We start from the raw sequence: 18,703 nt of genomic DNA, 5'->3' as shown, positions 1-18,703 counted from the left end.
GGACTGTGATGACACCAGAGAAAGATGCAGGAAACAGATCAGAGTTGTGATGAAAGCTGTAACTTATGGTAGATTGATATTCCTCTACTGGAAAAGGAATGACTCTCAACAGAAAAATTATGCCTTAAAAATTATGCCTCAATAGTAACAGAAGAAGAAAACCACAGCCGAGAAGTAGCTTCTTTGAACACACAGGAACAATTCAGAGCAGAAAAGGAAATCAATCAGATTTAAATTCTGTTCTTTCCTGTTCCCACATTTTTTATCCTTGACATACCCATCTGGTAGGAAAAACTGCTAAACCACAAATGTTGTGCAGAGTATATATGATTGTCTTCTGGAAATCTAGAACCTGGGACTCCAGTCAGAAACAAGAACTCTCCCCATCACACAATTGTAAATTACCTCCAATGAATTTCATGTACTGCCATCATATGGAAATCTCCAAGGGTAATAACCTTGTTACATTATACCTGCATTACAATGGACTTTGGCTAGTTTTTAATTTCATTTACACAAACCTTAATCAGAGATAGCCAAGGTTAATGAAGTTATGCTTGCTTTATAAAGCAATAGAAGCAACACTAAAATTAAGCTCTAGGATGAAATCTTAGGAGGCTATAAAGGAGAACCAGGTGATTTACTCAAGTTTTATTAACTTTCTGTTTTTCATTATTTTTAAGTTTACTGAATATTCATTGTATAATTTTAGGTACGCAAGTTACTACACAGTTAACTGTGCTTTCTATCAGACTACTATTCTTGATTCTCTATACTGTAAGACAATCCAGTACAGTTTGGTCTCATCTTCTTTTTGTGGGCCATTTCTCTGTGATTTCTCCTATGGTTGTATGTGTGACTACAGGGATTTTGAAACTGTACTGTATTTTGATTGTTTTTGTGAGATATGACTGTGTTTTATTTGTTTCCATTATATTATGCTGATCTCTTCCAGCACCCTGGCTGGACCCACTCTGGCTGATTTTTGTATCAAAAGATACTTTCTGTCCCATCTGTCACTGATTTTCATTCATCTGTTTATTATGCATAAATTAATTAAACCAAGTGACATATCACATATTTAACTATTGCAACAGGTACAGTCCTGACTGAGGAACTGAATGAACTAGAGAAAATGGCAGCAGTTACAGGATCTTGTAGAAGTCCTGAGAAATGTCATGTTTCTGAAGCACATCTCAGAGACTTTTTTGGTCAGCAAGGAGAAATGTCTCCATTTGCTTGAAGAAACAGGACAACACTAGTTTAAACCACATGAGTTAACTTAATCTATGTGATTTACCTCTAGTTTCTATCTACCCCCCCCTTTCCTTCTTACTTTCTCCAAAAAAAGTTCACACTAGAGTGTGCTTCAGTGAAAGGTTGAGGAAGTTTGTGGAAGAATCTACAGTGGACCCTTCCAAAGATGTATATGCAACACAAACCGTAACCTAGACTATCTTAATTCATAAATGCAAAGAAAGTTCTTTTTACTTCTTCAAATGAACACCTAGTGTAAACTAGCACATCATGAAGATGCAAGCAAAAAGCAGATCCTGAGAGACACGACTCCCCCATGCAGCTGTGAACGCATTTCCTGATTCAAAATACACAGTGGTAAAATTCAGCCACTCCCTCAGAAATACTTAATAATCTTTACATGTTTCTTTGAGCCTCTTTATTACCTCTATTATTTAGTTTCGAGAAAAGCTACTTTCATGTATTTTGAATTCTCTGGTGTTTATATAACAGCCATACTATACCTTAAATGTATCTTCACTGTTGGGATTAAACAGCTGCTCTTTCCCAGATCCCAAAATAATAGGACCAGAAGGTTTGTTTTCTCCATAAGCATAAAGGAATACTGTTGCTGTTGTGCCAGCTGTTTCAAAATCCCCGGTGACTACAGTTATCTTCCAATCTCCTTCTGTAAAGTAAAAAAAAAAAAAAAAAAATGTAAAAAAAAAAAAATAATTTTTTTTAAAATGTTAATTAAGATATAAATGAAAGATATAAATGAAAGCACAGTTTGGCCCAAGGACTGTAACTATAATGTGCCTAAAAGGTAATGATATTGGGAGAGGCAACAGAGGATTGGTTAAATACTGCACCATTCAAACTCATCTTAAGCAAGTTATGGATCAAGGATGGAGGAGGCTTACACTACACTAAAGCCAGAAATACGAACACAGAGCTAAGTGAGATTTCTAGTGATAAGCCTGAGAGTCAACACAGAAGCAGACCACCATCCAGAATTTGGATTGTGACAACAGTATAACTAAGAAATGCAACAGGAAAAATGTCAAAGCATCCTGATTAAGTCCAATTTCCTCTCATTTTAGGCTGAGGTGCTACATCAACAGAGTTTCATTTGCCTGGATGGGGGCATGATATTGAAATCAGCATGAAAAAAGATAATTTTTGTAGAAAATTGTGAACAGATTAGGACTCATTAGAAAATCATTTTATATAAAGCTCCCTGACACTAAAATGTCATCTCTGCTCCCATACAATGTACACAAGTTATTTAAATATTCAAAAGCAGCTTAATATAAATCTTATTTTAAAAAACAACAATTCATAATTGTAAAGTGAATTTCTACATCTGAAAAGATGGGATTGCACGGTTCTCCACCCCTCACTGACTGCAGCTTTTGTCTGTGTGAAATTCCACACAGTGACTTAAATTCATCCTGTTCAAGAAAAACAACTAATGAAATACCAGCCCACAGTCATCTTCTAAATAAATGCCATAGCATACACTGCAGTTTTCTTAGTGGAAAGCTGTCTGGTAATGCCTGCATGATTTAAATCTCTTGTCTGACAGTAGTATTTATCTTGGGCCAGCCTCATTATCGCTCAGTAATTTGCCCCACAAAAATTGAACTGGAGCAGGAAGTTTGATTTCCTGTTTTCCAAGTCTTTAGAGGTCTGGCTGATGTCTGCTTTGGGAAGGTGATAGAATTTTAAATGCACATAAATACACAGCTGGGAGCTCAGAGAGCAGCAACAACTCATTTGTTCTGTCTGATCAAACCTGGCCCACAGACTGAGGGAAGGAGTTGTCCCCCTGTACTCTGCTCTGATGAGACCCTGCCAGAATACTGCATCCAGCTCTGGGTTCCCCAACAAAAGAAAGATGTGGGTCTGTTGAAACAGGCACAGAGAAGGGCCATGAAAATTATTAGGGGCTGGAGCTCCTCTCCTGTGACAAAAGGTTGTTCAGCTTGGAGAAGAGAAGGTTCCAGGCAGGTACACTTTGTTGACAGCCTTACAATATATTAAGAGGCTTAAACGAAAAGCAAAGACTTTTTACAAGGACATGTAGTGATATACAAGGGGGGATGGTTCTAAAGTGAAAGAGGGTAGATTTAGATAAGACATGAAGAGCTTTTTTTTTTTTTTTTTTTACTGTAAGGATTGTAAGACACTGGAACAGGTTGCCCAAAGAAGTTGTGGATGTCCCATCTCTGGAAGTGTTTGAAGCCAGATTGGATGGGACTTTGAGAAACCCTGTCCAGTGGAAGATGTCCTTATCCATGTCAGGGACTGTACTAGATGTCTTTAAAGATTTCTTCCAACCCAAACTATTCTACAATTCCATAAAGGATGTGAACCATCCAATTTTCACTAAGAATTGTCAGACTCTAGCTCGTAAGAAACTCTTTTGTGCCTTTGAAAATCTGCGTCTTCACAGCTTTCTCTATAGACTCGTTTTCTTGATAAAAGAACTGTAGCACCAGGAAACAAAAGGATAAACATCAATTAGAAGAGTGAAAAGCCTCTATACACTGATGGTGGAAACAAAGAGGCAAGGGCATAAGGCAAGGGCTGCCTGCCCCATAGAAAAAGAGCTTGTTTACAAAAAAATCAGCCTTTTCCATTTTCAAACAATATATAATGCTAATTTCCTAAAGACAAAGTTCCTTTGAACCATTTGACTGGAAAATAAGGACAAGTCCATTTATAAGGGCTTATGAAGAATGGTGCAGACAAGTGGTAAAAATATGACCTACTACTCCTCCTAAAATTTCAAACATCATTCAGAAACAAATATTCATTTTAAAGCAAGTAAAACTTATTTTCATTGATTAATTGTGCCTTAAGTGGTTTTGATGGCCCTTTCTATTGCACTACCCTCTCAAAGTCTGTCTTTTGTTAAGCAATGGGGTTCTGAAATGATGCAGTTGCTACTGTTGAGGCTGTATTTTCTAGCTAGTTCAGCTCCTAACTCCCAAGTATAAGCTTAGTATCTATAAATTATTTTGCACATAACTGCCCCTCTGAAGGTAAGGTAGAGAATCAAACTTTCCCAAAAACATAATTAAGAAGAGTTTGGTTTTGAACTCTTTTATATTGACTTTGATGCTTGTTCCTTTTTTCTGGAAACAAAAAGGACTTGTGTTTGAAAGCCAGTGTGGGTATAGGAAGAGTCTTTTAAATTTCTAATCTCTCTGATGCCAGAAATCCTCATTGCATTGCATTGCATGCTTCCAAATAGAAGAGGGTAACAGTAAGTATTACAAAAACATAATTCTTGTTGGCATAAAAAGCTGGGTTGTTCTGATGAGGCAGAGTACCAATAGTTCCTTAATGACTGAAGAGGGACACACTATGAGAGGACAAGAATACATATAAAGGGATTATAACATAACTTTCATTTAGCATACGTAGAGGAAGGGTGCAACCTATCAGCTGGGGTTCTGGGTACATCAGAAAGTGGTATCTTGCCACAGATGACTGTCTAGACGTGCCAGGGTTTTGTGTTTTTTTGGGCACTTTTTGTTTGTTTGTTCATGGGGTTTTTTAAAATTTCATACATTATTAGAAACATTATGATACACTACAAAGTTCTATTTCCTAGGAAAAGAATTCTGCTTTTTTTTTAAAAAAAAAAAAAAAGCAATACTGTAGTGGTGTGGTTTTGGTTTTATCAGTTTATGTATGTATTTGTTCCTTGTTTTATATTGTTTTTTATAAGTTGTAATGGTTTTCCCTATGTCACCCATGTTCAACCCTTCTTGGTTTTACCCCAACCCCAGTTATGTGTCAATCATAAGTTATCCAGCCCCTGGGTCTTGTCTGTCACTTTGGGGTCTCTCCCAAAAGTCTGGAAAGTTCCAGTGAGGGCCCCAAGTGATTGGACAAGACTTTGGCTGTCTGCCCATCCGACTTATTGATTTGTTGTAATATGTGTCGTTTACCTGCAGAGCCATACCCCCTTGGTCCCTGATGTGTCCTCAATTAAACCCATCCCTGAGTTCCTCCCCCCAATAAAAGATGTTACTTTGGGGGGTTTCCCACTTTATCCTGCTGCTTCTGCCAAGGGGTCACATCTGCTGAGGCGTGTCTGCTGAGGCAGATACCCTGAACTGAGGTTATCCCCACTGAGGGATGAATAAAGCCAGTGGATAAACCCTGAGCAGATTCCCTCCTTCTTTCCTGCTGTCGTTGCTTGACCCCTTTGGGCAAACCAGAACCCAAGAGATGGGTGAGGTTCATCCTGCTACCAAACCGTACCCTTTACTGTTGTGGTGTCAGGGCTGGCCACGGCAGAGAGACACTGACATTGTGACATGATACAGAAAGAAAATGCCACATATTTAGAAGCTCATGGGAAAAAAAGGTAAGTGAACAACCACTCCAATGAACCACTAAACCAGGAGGAATTGGAGCGGTTCCTTTAGGTATAGGATACACAATTTCAAGTCTCTTTCCTGCTGATCCACGTTCTACCACGTGTCCCAAACAAGAGGTTCTTTGTTGCATTCACTTTTGGCTGCCTTACACTGGTTGAGACTTTTGCACAGCTTAAATAACACAGCCCAGAGACCCAGCTATAGGTTCAGAAAGGAGTGAGCAGACTAATTTGAATCATGGGAAGGAGAATCTCTAGGGCGGGCCATGCAAGTGAGGGCTGGGGAACAGATAATGCACAAAGAGTGATGAAGAGAGAGCAAATTACTGCCGGCTGAAAAAAGCAAAGGAAGCAAGAACAACAAAGATACTTGTGACTCAAAAGCCTGTAACAGGGTGGAATTTTTATATCTTTTCTAAAAAACTGGGCAAAAAATTTATCATTAACCGCTTGCCATAGGAACAAGGTTTAGGACAAAGTATTTGGTTCTTTATGGATATTTTGATTCATGCAACAATTTTTGAATAAACATTTCAAAACTTTCTCACAACACCTCCTAGATCATTGTTCAACCTGAAGCACTTCTCATAGCTGAGAAATTCTAATGTGTTATTAAGAAATTAAATTTAATCTGCTCTGCTTGCCAGGACAGAAAATTGAACCTGAACAAATATGAAATCACAAGTAAAACAGAAAATGAAAATCTATTGTCGGAAACAAATCAATATATAGGCCAGGAAAAAGAATCATGTTTTAAAGTGTTAACTATAAAAAACTGAAATTAAGATAGGTCACCAATAAGTACTAGAAGAATAGGAATTTTTCAAAGAAGCAGAAAGAAAACATGGAAAGAAAAATGACAGAATAAAAAGAAAGCATAAACAAAGTTATTTTTTTAAAATTAAAATGTGAAGTTCAGAGTTTACTGAAATATTCAAATAGTGTGCTATAATTAATGTTTTAAAATAAATACAAATGGCAACAAATATGTAAAGCAATTAGTTCTGAAACAGAAACAGTCTTCATTAAAACCAGAAAACAAGAGCAGAATTTACCATTTGCTTCTTGCATTTTCAGCTGCTGATTTTTTTCAAACTCTGCCAAAAAAAAGAAAAAAAGTCCATTAATAAAGGATCTATCCTTTAACATTACAGAAAATGTTTGAAAAAGATAAAAAATACATACAGCTTTTATAGCCAATACAAGAAAATTCTTTCTCATTCATTCCCTCACTATCACCTATAGCAATTATATAAACTGTTTCTCTCTCAGAAATATAGCAAAGCAATCTGCAAAATTGTTAACACTGTTATTTACAGTGTAAAATCTGCCCAGATTTTTTCAGAGGAAAAGGATTACTAATTATTATCCATAAACTTACAGTAAATCTTACCTTGAGGGTACAGCTCAATTTCTGAGTGGATTATACCTTGAGACATAAACGGAAGCCACCTAAGAGAGAAAATAAGAAAGCAGTAGGAATCAATTTTTATTTATATTACCATATAACTGAATGATCCATATCTGATTTTTATACTGAATGCACCTAACAGCAAAGGCACACTACTCCTAAAATTTTAGTATTTGTTTTAAAGAATAAATTATTTGACTCATCAAAGCAACTTCTTTTGTGCAAAATAAGAGCTATGTAGGTGTAAAATACACTTTTATCAGATGAAGAGACTCATGTGGCACAACTGTACTTGTTTCTATAGCTAAACAAGAATATAGCACGTAATATTTTTTTCAGTACTATGGTATGAGAGGTAAGTATAATTTGCATGTATCTCTTGCAATGTTTCTTAAAACTACAGTGTTAAAAACAAAGATGGAACCAAACACTTCTCTTTCTTGTTCCTCCTATAAATTGAGGACAGGTAAATTAGTCTAAAAAAGGACAAATCAAGGAAAACATTCTTTAAGTTTCCTAGTCATGTTACTCCAGTCTATCTATAATTTTGAAAACTTTTCATTCAAAACATGGATTACCAACAGTTTTTGTTTCCTCTCGCTTGGTAAAAAGACAGCTCTTTTTCTAGCAGAAAAGAAATGCAGCAATCTTCTGGGCTGTAGTTTTTTATGTCCTTGGTCCACTTCTATGGACTCTCCAGGAATGACCTAAATCATTCAGTCTCCTATGAAGCCTGTTTGGATTCCACTACAGGCTGGGCAAGAAAAGTCCAGAGCAACTTACAAACTTACCTATTTTTTGTCTTGAAAACATTACTTGGCCAATTCGTATAAGAGTTACTTCCTAAGAAATAATTTTTCTCTTGCTAAACTACTTATTTCTATCACTTCTGCTAAAAACTGATGGCACAGGTATCTTCTGAAATCCCAGATGCTAAAGGCATCAGTAACTAGTAAATACTGTATAATTGGAATCGAGTAGAAGCTGTTAGACATTCAGAAATTAATATCAGGGTTTTAAGACAAAAAATGCTTTTGTTCCCTTGGCTAAATGAGAACAAAGACAGAACTTTTTTCATGTCCTGGAACAGAAAATAGCTATGAAAAATAAAATAAATGTGAGGCTTAAGAGTACTGAATTAGATTTCTGGAGAGCAAAAACCTTTTCCCTCCTTGAACAGAACACAGGTACATTTTGGCAAACATGGAAGCTACAGCTGATCCCCACCACTGGCTTATTTTAATCCCTTTTCAGTGGAAGAGTTTCTTTGTAGAGAAGTTAGACATTAAAAAAGAAACACTTGTTTCTTTTTAACACTCTCTATCACAGAATAATAAATATCAGGTGTTAATTATCACAGAATTAATGCAACAAAATGTCCTGCCGTTTATCATTCTTGAGACATATTGCTCACTAAAGATAGCTATGACAAAAAGAAAATTTCACCTATATCTTTTTAGAAAGGTAGAAACTACAGCTAGCAACAACAGCTGGTCTGCATCTAAATCTTCTCAGAGAAATCCTCAGTCTTATACTGCTATTTATAACCATCTTACCAGTTTAAGAAAAATCTCAGATTCAGAGACTTAATCAAGGTGAGAAAACATTTTTATTCCTGTTTTTGAGGATGTGACAACAATAATTGCAAGAAGTTGTTCAAGGTCATGTAACATATTCATTAAAATCCTGACAAAATAACTAGGCAACGTGCATTTATTAAATATTATTAATTAAATATTATTTATTTTAGTGCCTTGTCACATAGTTGTATTGTTTCTCTTCACTTTCTTTATGTCACTTGAGTCATGCATATACCAATGAGAAAGACTGTAAACTGGAAACACCAAATGTAGGATTACCATATTTTTCTAAAAATGCAAAATGAAGTATTTATCAATTGACTTCTTTTAAGATGCTCATTTAGTAACTTAAATGGAACATCTACAAAATAGTTCCAGGCATCATATTTGTCTCTCTGGCCATTCTGTAAATAGAGTGAATACTAGTTCTGGATGGAAAACCTGTTCTCTTTCCCATTTAGAAATACACTTAATTTAGAATGTTTCAGGTGCTTTATCTTTCCTTCCTGAAAGGTAAATCACACTTAGAGCACCAGTTCTGTAAGATAAGGCCATACTCTAAAATCAAGTAGTACAGACTCAATATAAGTGTTTAAACTTTGCTACAGACCATACAGAACATTAATTCAAGCAATCTGTTCTGGAACAACACATTTTGTGGATTTTATGAAACTGTGAAATAATCAAAAAATGTCTTTGCCTGAAAATCTCACTTTTGGTGCATCAATTGACATAATACTTTTAGTGATACATATTGACAAATATTTAAGAATACTGTTGTAAAAACTACCTTCCACAATTGAAAACGTATTCTGAGTTGTTCTCGGCTTCTCTGACAATGACTTTATCACAGTACCAGTGCTGGGACTTGGTATTGGCCTCACAGCGCAACAGCACCTTCTGCAGCTTCCCCAGAGATACAGCTTCCACTTCAAACAGGCTCACCTGGAAGGCACAGGAGACAGCACTCTGCCATTTGCTACCAGTAAGACAGTCCAAAAACTGGAGGGTGTTAAAAGCCTGATAACTCCCACAGTTCAAAGATTTTAATTGGTTTTAATGACCAAGCTGTATTTAAAGAGTTTGGATCTGAAGAGTTAAATGACTTTTGATGAAGTGTCACAGTAAATAAGAAAACAGAGCCAAAATCAGGATGGAGTAACAATCCCAAAGAAATTGAGCTTTTACAGCCATCATCCAAAATGCTGCACACAACCCTTTAGTATTGCTTCAATACCTTGCCATTTACATAACTCTTCTCTAGGTAAGAAAGTTTTAAAGCTGTTATTTCCTTTGTTGATATCACTTTAAAACAGACCTTCTCATCATTTTCTCTCTTTGGTTTCACCTCCTCTACTTACATTTTATTCTACTGAAAGAAACTGAAATCTGACATGCCATTTTCCCCTTGTTATTCATTTAGGCTTGTGCTTATAGTTGGAAGAGATTGTTTTCATAGAAGCATGAAGCTGATCAGGTTCAGGTTGATAACTTTCTGTCCCACTAGAAAGCCTACAGCTTTCTGTCTCTAGATGTAATGGTCCAGATCATTCTTCTCAGTAAAACGAAAAAGAAGGGAAGAAATACACTGGAAAATTCATATCTGTAAAGTTCTCAGTCCTCAGGAAATGGCAGATTTGAGGCTGCTTGTGCAAGATTACTTATCCCTTGTGTATAGATAATATATGATCACAAGCTATTCTGTCTGAAAGATTCCTGCCTCAAAGTGTGCTCAGGAGAACGACAGATTTTCAGTATCTCTTTTTATCTTCATTATCTTTATGACTCTATGCATTATTTACTGCAACCACCCAAAGAGCTCAGTGAAATAGAACTGATTTCCCCAGTGACTTCACCTTTGCACTTCTCTCATAGCACCCTCGTTTTCTGCAGCTGCTTAATCTCTTTTTTGAAAGGCCATCTGCATAATATTTCAATTTATCTACATAGTTAAAGCACAGAGTTTACTGCCAAAAGCTGTCAAAGATGCAAAATGGTGTGGGTGCTCAACTGAGAAACAGAGGGGTTAATTTACTGAAATATTTAGCATTTCAAAGAGCTTACTAGGTGCAGAACAGAATTCTATTTGAACTCAGTTACAGCTATGGTTGTTCAGAAAAGTTAAACTGGTTATGCAGCAATACATAAGCATGAAAAACGTGGTCACTCAGGAAAGTTTTATTTTAAGCAATTTGCCCAATACAATGCAGAATATTTGTGGCAGGGATGAAATCGAGTTGTTCAAGTCAGCATTCCACTACCTGTGCCATAAAATGATATATCCCAGTCCCTGCCCTGCTGCCCCAAACAATCCACTGTCTTATTCACCCGTTTCCATAACAAAGTGCATTTTGAACCATTCCCCTTAGCTCCTGTGTAAATAATGTGCTGAATTGACTATCAATCTGGCTAGAATTCCACATCAATTCTGCATTTTAATTTGAATAGAATTTTATCTCTCATACATTAGTAACAGCACAAAATAGATATTTTAAAATGGTATAGATACATTTAGTTTCCCGGTCAGTTATGGCTATTTTTAGCACTTTAGGTACTGCTTTTCGTTTTGTAATTAAGTGTTCCACTAACAGCTTGATACCACTGGTTATACATACAAGTGTTAATCCTCAATAGATCACAAAGGAAGAAACAGGTCCAATAGAAGGTCACAAGAAGGCTAGAGGCAGAGTTAACATTAAATTCAATAGTTCCTGAAATTCAACCATACTGCAGAGAATCAGGATGATGTACATTTAACTTTTGGAAAAGCTAGGAGGTAATAAATTAAAGAAAAATTTCTTTAAGTCTCTCCTGTATTAATCACAATAGTTTACTATTGTACTATATAATATACTTATATTATATTTTTATATATTTATATTATGTATAAAATATATTGTATTTATTTATATTATACTTATTGTATACTTATTGTATTAGTTATTTCTATTATATTTATTTTATATATTAATATATATTATGTTGAATATATTATATTTTAAAAATACAAAACAAACAGACCTACTGAGATCTGAAATCATGGAGCAATTTCTGTACACTCTTTTGGAACCAGCCTTAGCTCATCATACTTTGAAAGGATATGTCTTAAATTCGTAGGCAGCTCTTGTCACCATCTGAGGGTGAGGGCCTCAAATAATTTTTCATTCCCTTTTCCTGCCTATGTTTTCACTTATTCTGTTAATTCCTGGGTCAGCAGAAGAATATTTTTCTTAGTTCTTAAAAGTCATTAAGCTAAACTTATGTGGTTTGCTTTATTATTATTATTATTATTATTAGGAACCTGTATAACCTGTATACAGTTACTTAACTATATGCATAAGGCTAAGCAAATAGTTTTTCAGACTTACCATTCCTCTCTGAAATGTCACCGGTATCCCAGTTTTGTGCAGGAGTCTTAGACCAGAGTCTCCTCTTTTTCCATAGATGCACAAATAAACTGCAGAGTCGGTCTCAGCTTGCTCAAAGTCGCCCGTGTGGACATAAACGTGGTATAAAACAACTTCCGAAAATATCCAAAAGAAGAAAAATGCAAGTTATATGTAAACACAATTAATTTTACTCACTATTACAGCTTAATGAGAACAATGACAGTAAGTCTGATCTGCAATTAGTTTTCTGGAAGATACTCTGCAGAATTCAGTCAAACTATTTGCTTTTAAGATTGCTAAGGCCACAATTGGGTTGGCATTAATACTGAAAATCAGGTAGCCAATATATAAATAACTGTACAAACATACTTGGATAGATAGGTTTTCCACCTTCCACTACTGGAAGTTCACACAGAAATTCTCTATCGTCACGATTCTTTGATAACCATGTGTTTGCTGGAAAATTCAGTATTTTCTTGCTCTTTAGATGTTGCAGTATCACCTGAAGGAGAAACAATTCCAACTATGACTCAGTTCCAGTGCTTTGCTTCTCAACAGCAAAACATAGTTTTGTGTATCTTTTTTTTTTTCTACCTCAGAAAACAGTAACACAATCTGTAAATATGACGTACAAAATTTCACTATGAAAATATTTTTAGTTTGGCCACTAATATGCAACAAACAAATGTGTAATTGAAATTTGTGGGTTTGCCATTTGAAATGTCACCAAGTCTGGTTTTGGAAAGTAAACCACCTCTATGTAACACTGCCTGAAGGACTGAAGACTGAAAACCTTCTGGTAGCTGCTGTTACATGACACTGAGTTTTTGGAAGGTGTGGAAAGATGGACACAGATTTTTTTTTATTTTAGAATGAAAAAAGGATTAAACTCAACATCTACATCCTTTTGAACTTTGACAAGTAGAAGATACATTGGAATTTTAAATCAATTTTTATTATCTTTGGCTCTTGTACAGCAAAACAAAAAACAACCTGTGTACCATCACCATCTATATATTCTTAAGCTGGTTGGAATTCCAATTTCTAGATTTATTTTCTTCTGTAGAGTAAGATAGCTGCCTTATTTGTTTCCTATAATTACAGCACTTTTTATTCTTTTTTATGAAAGCAGTTTTTGTTGATCTTGAATTGCAGTAGTTACTACAGGGGTTTTCTAGAGGTCTTGACTAATAAAAGGAAATCGAAAATTATGTTTCTGCAGTTGTGTTTTTGAGTGTACATATAATATGCATAAGCCTTGCAAACAACATTATGAAAACAAGTACTCACATCCAAATTCTAATACTTGGGGAAACAGGGCAATAGATGTTTTTATCTCACTTTTCCAATAAAATATTAAAGTAAAATAAACACTGCTTTCAACACCAAAGCATGTATTTATTTTAACATTAAATACTTTGGCAGCATTGATTCCTAATCTCTAATATTTATTGGCAGCACTCCCCCTGCTGATTCATGACAATTGCATATATTAACTGCTTTTTCAGAAAAACACAGCTTTCAACATGATTTATTTCTTGATGTGAAATAAAGTTTTTGAAGTCCCTGGCTTACCCTATGAAATTTGGAATAAAATGTTAAAGAAATATTTTTTAACCACCAGGCTGGAAAGTGGGACTCCTGCAATCATCTGAGCAACTGAAATATTTATACTCACATTCAGTTTTACTACAGTCTCAGTTAAGACCTTTGGGTTAATGTAAAAATCTGCTATTATTGCCTAATTTTGATTGTCTAAATCAAGAAATAGAGGAAAATAGAGGAAAAATTCTTATCCTAGTTCTGAAATAAATCTTACATGGGTGTCAGCCTTAGCAAGCATTTAGAATGAATTTAGTCTGGTCAACATCCCTAAATAGCAAGAGAAAAATAGAATTAAAACAAAACAAAGAAGAAGAATTGATCCATCAGAACAAAAAAAATGATTCATCAAATTGAAAAAATTTTCCTCTGAAAATATTCATAATTATGAGGAAATGTGGGGCCTGTTATAACTTAGTTTACCTTTCAGCAAACTTTGTTCATCCCTTGCAAATTGTCATGGAATGATTGCTGCTCCATCATTTTAAATTTTTCAGAGCTGGAATTTAAAGCTAAAATCTCCCTAACACACACTGAAGAGTACAGAAACACCAAAGAGTATGGAAAATTTTCAGAAAGCAAAACTTGATCAAACACATCAATACAATAAAATTGCTGTTTGCAGGAATTAGGAATAATTGCAAAATAATCCTGCATATTTCCATCCCTTAAGAGATGAACTATATCAGTGTTTTTGTCACTACTAAAGCAATATAACATAAATCAGTAAGAACTTATCCCAATCAGCATTTATGGATTCATAAACTTATGTTTTTATGAAAAGATGGGCCTTTAGTTCATGTAAAAATTAATAAAATTTGAGCAAAATCACCATAAATGTCTCACCCTTTGCAAGTTCCACTCGGGTTGTTCATTTGGTAATCCATCAAGTTCGATTCTTATCTTGTAGATATTCCCAATGTTGTTTATTTTAACCTGAATAAAGTCAGAAAAGTACAGTATATAACTACATAAAATTACATCTTTATCTTTGCAATTGATTCTAGATTTATCTGAACCATTGTAGTATCTGAGAGTTCAGACCAAAACATAACATTTGATTGGCAGATTTGAGGTTACAGGATTCAGAAAACACATTGCTTCTGTTTTGACTGTCTGAGCCTCAGTTTGACAAGATTACAGCCTAGTGGAATCACAATGCTTGCCAGGAGAATGATTTGGCAGGTATCTGAACTTTTCAGAGTTTCAAGAGTAAAAAAAAGTTGGTGAAGGCTGTTCATGAGAGCAATGAGCCATACAAAATTACATCTTCTAAATAAAATCACATCTTCTTACTACAAGTCAGAGATCTTTCATAATTTTGCATAGTTAGATGACCATAGATCTTAATATTTCAACATGAAAGACACAAAATGTTGGAGATCTTAAAGAATAGCTCCCAAAAGCTGACAGAACACCTGCAAAACTTCAGAAGTCACTGGTGTTTTCTTTGCTTTCTGACTATGATTTGCATTCATTTGTACTTTCAAGCATTATGTGTGCTCGTACTTACAAAAACTACTCTATCCAACCCTATCTTCAAAATTTTAAATGAATCTTCATTTATCCAGGGTTCATTTGAAGTTTAACCACTATTTAAAGCAAGAATAAATACTTTTAGATCATTTGCAATGTACCTTTAGGAAAGAAAGAGTGAGGGTGTGTCTTAGTTTGAAAAGACAGGAGTCTGTAAAGGAAGGCAAAAGCCTCCTGTGAAGTGGGAAAGGTAAACCCCCTCCCTCCCTCCGAATTACCACAATTTCAAAATAAAAAAAAAAAAAAACAGCTCTCAGGCAAAGGTATGGGAATGGGAATAATAGTTATTTACTAGAAAAAACTAAAATAGAAAAAAAAGAACAACAAATGTAATTAGTACAAACAAAACTACTGATACAGTCAGAAAACCTGACACCCTGAGGAGTCAGGGTGTTGGTAAAAGTCCAGTTGGATGGTGGCTGTGCCTCCTGCAGTGGCAGATGAAATGCTGCTGAAGCAGAGATCCTGTAGAAGGGTATAGTTCTCTGTGAAGGTCTGGTGATAGAGTAGATGGGCCTGGTCCTCCTCTGGGAATCCAGCAGGGAAGAAGCTGCTTCTCTGGGAATCCAGCGAAGATGGCTGCTCCTCTGGGAATCCAGTGAAGAAAAACTGGGCCGATGGCTTAGACCAAGCTTATTTTATGCAGGTAGGAATGCTTGGTTCCTCCTTCTGGGTGGAGCATCTCACAATGGGATGATGTACCTTATCAGTCATGCAGTGAGTCACTTAATGGCCCATTAGCAGGAGACATCTCCCCGGAGGGAGACATTGTTCTTGGAAGAGATAAGATAACTGCCCCCCACCTCCAACAGATGGCAAATAGAATACATTCTTATCTCACAAATCCAGGACATTATCCACCCCTTATTCTATTTCCATCTGCATCACAATGAAATCTTACACCCATTTCTCACTTAAGACTAGGTTTCCTTGTGGTACACAACGGGTTTCTCCATCTTTCTGCATTACTCACCAAGTATAACCAGGTCCTTGAGCAAAAACAATCCCACGGATGGGTTTGTCTTTGCCTGAGGTGGGATTAATCCAAACAGTTTTTCCTAAAATACCTTTCATATGTACCACAGGGACTTTATCTCCATCTACTGTGTGCACGGGTTCAGACTGGGCAGGACCAGCTCGATTGATGGACCCTCGGGTGTTGACCATCCAGGTTGCTTTTGCCAGGTTCATTTCCCAGTTTCTAAAAGTTCCACCACCAAGTGCCTTCAGGGTGGTCTTAAGGAGTCCGTTGCACCGTTCAACTTTGCCGGCAGCTGGAGCATGATAGGGAATATGATATATCCATTCGATACCATGTTCTCTGGCCCAGGTGTTGATAAGGCCGTTCTTGAAATGGGTTCCGTTGTCCGACTCTATTCTCTCAGGGGTGCCATGTCTCCACAGGACTTGCTTTTCCAGGCCTAAGATGGTGTTCCGGGCGGTGGCATGAGGCACAGGGTAGGTCTCCAGCCATCCAGTGGTGGCTTCCACCATGGTCAGCACGTAGCGCTTGCCTTGGCGTGTCTGGGGTAGTGTGAGGTAGTCTATCTGCCAGGCCTCCCCATACTTGTACTTGGACCACCGTCCACCATACCATAGGGGCTTCACCCGCTTGGCCTGTTTGATGGCAGCACACGTCTCACAGTCATGGATAACCTGAGAAATGCTGTCCATGGTTAGGTCCACCCCTCGGTCTCGTGCCCACTTGTAGGTGGCATCTCTGCCCTGATGACCTGACGCATCATGGGCCCATCGAGCCAGGAACAACTCCCCCTTATGGTGCCAATCTAGGTCTATCTTTGACACCTCTATTCTTGCTGCCTGATCTACTTGCTCGTTGTTTCGGTGCTCCTCATCAGCCCGACTTTTGGGGACATGGGCATCTACATGACGGACTTTCACTGTTAGTTTCTCCACCCGAGAGGCAATGTCTTTCCATATATCAGCAGCCCAGATGGGTTTTCCTCTGCGCTGCCAGTTGGCCTTTCTCCACCTTCCCAGCCACCCCCACAGAGCATTGGCTACCATCCACGAATCGGTGTAAAGGTAGAGCCTTGGCCACTTCTCCCTTTCAGCAATGTCCAGGGCCAGCTGAACAGCCTTGAGCTCAGCGAGTTGGCTCGATCCACCTTCTCCTTCGGTAGCCTGTGCAACCTGTCGTGTGGGGCTCCATACGGCTGCTTTCCACTTTCGGTTTATCCCTACGATGCGACAAGAACCGTCAGTGAAAAGAGCGTAGCATGTTTCCTCTGCTGGTAGTTGGTTATATGGTGGCGCTTCTTCAGCCCTTGTCACTTGTTCCTGTTCCTCATCATCAGTGAGACCGAAGTTTTCACCTTCCGGCCAGTTCGTAATTATCTCCAAAATCCCAGGGCGATTCGGATTTCCAATACGGGCACGCTGGGTGATAAGGGCAATCCATTTGCTCCATGTAGCATCAGTGGCATGGTGGGTAGTGGGAACCTTTCCTTTGAACATCCAGCCCAGCACCGGGAGTCGGGGTGCCAGGAGGAGTTGTGCTTCCGTGCCAATCACCTCCGAGGCGGCTTGAACTCCTTCATAGGCAGCCAAGATTTCTTTCTCTGTTGGGGTGTAGTTGGCTTCGGACCCTCTGTAACTTCGGCTCCAGAATCCCAAGGGTCGGCCTCGAGTCTCACCAGGCACCTTCTGCCAAAGGCTCCAGGACAAGCCATTGTTCCCGGCTGCAGAGTAGAGCACGTTCTTCACCTCTGGTCCCGTCCTGACTGGGCCAAGGGCTACCGCATGAGCAATCTCCTGCTTGATCTGGGTGAAGGCTTGCTGCTGTTCAGGGCCCCAGTGGAAATCGTTCTTCTTGCGGGTAACCAGGTAGAGAGGGCTCACAATCTGGCTATACTCGGGAATGTGCATTCTCCAAAATCCTATGGCACCCAGGAAAGCTTGTGTTTCCTTTTTGCTGGTCGGTGGAGACATTGCCGTGATCTTGTTGATGACCTCAGTGGGAATCTGGCGGCGTCCATCTTGCCATTTCACTCCAAGGAACTGGATCTCTCGGGCAGGTCCTTTGACTTTGCTCTTCTTAATGGCGAAACCGGCTTTCAGGAGAATCTGGATGATTTTTTCTCCTTTCTCAAACACCTCTGCCACTGTGCTCCCCCACACAATAATGTCATCAATGTATTGCAGGTGTTCTGGAGCCTCACCCTTTTCCAGTGCAGTCTGGATCAGTCCATGGCAGATGGTGGGGCTGTGTTTCCACCCCTGGGGCAGTCGGTTCCAGGTGTACTGCACACCTCTCCACGTGAAAGCAAACTGAGGCCTGCATTCTGCTGCCAGAGGAATGGAGAAAAACGCGTTAGCAATGTCAGTAGTGGCATACCACTTTGCTGCTTTGGACTCCAGCTCGTACTGGAGTTCCAGCATGTCCGGCACGGCAGCGCTCAGCGGTGGAGTCACTTCATTCAAGCCACGGTAGTCCACAGTCAATCTCCATTCTCTGTCGGATTTGCGCACAGGCCAGATGGGGCTGTTGAAGGGTGAGTGAGTTTTGCTGACCACCCCTTGGCTCTCC

At 38.0% G+C, this 18,703-nt stretch overlaps 1 protein-coding gene across 1 annotated transcript in view; it reads right to left on the bottom strand.

Moving 5' to 3' along the window:
- The window catches only part of RP1 (RP1 axonemal microtubule associated), a gene marked incomplete at both ends in the record, with an annotated part of 171,442 nt that overhangs the window by 105,380 nt on the left and 47,359 nt on the right, over window positions 1-18,703 (bottom strand). Inside the window, 7 exons of the mRNA XM_083858160.1 lie at window positions 1,761-1,924; window positions 6,691-6,732; window positions 7,029-7,087; window positions 9,417-9,571; window positions 11,995-12,146; window positions 12,385-12,517; window positions 14,464-14,553. Of these exons, the coding sequence (XP_083714286.1) occupies window positions 1,761-1,924; window positions 6,691-6,732; window positions 7,029-7,087; window positions 9,417-9,571; window positions 11,995-12,146; window positions 12,385-12,517; window positions 14,464-14,553 (795 nt within the window). The remainder of the gene's footprint in view (window positions 1-1,760; window positions 1,925-6,690; window positions 6,733-7,028; window positions 7,088-9,416; window positions 9,572-11,994; window positions 12,147-12,384; window positions 12,518-14,463; window positions 14,554-18,703) is intronic.

The sequence above is a fragment of the Zosterops lateralis genome (assembly GCF_965231275.1).
Source record: "Zosterops lateralis genome assembly, chromosome: 1".
Taxonomy (NCBI): Eukaryota; Metazoa; Chordata; class Aves; order Passeriformes; family Zosteropidae; genus Zosterops; species Zosterops lateralis.
The sequence above is the reverse complement of the archived record's forward strand: the minus strand, read 5'-3'. Positions and strand labels throughout refer to the sequence as shown.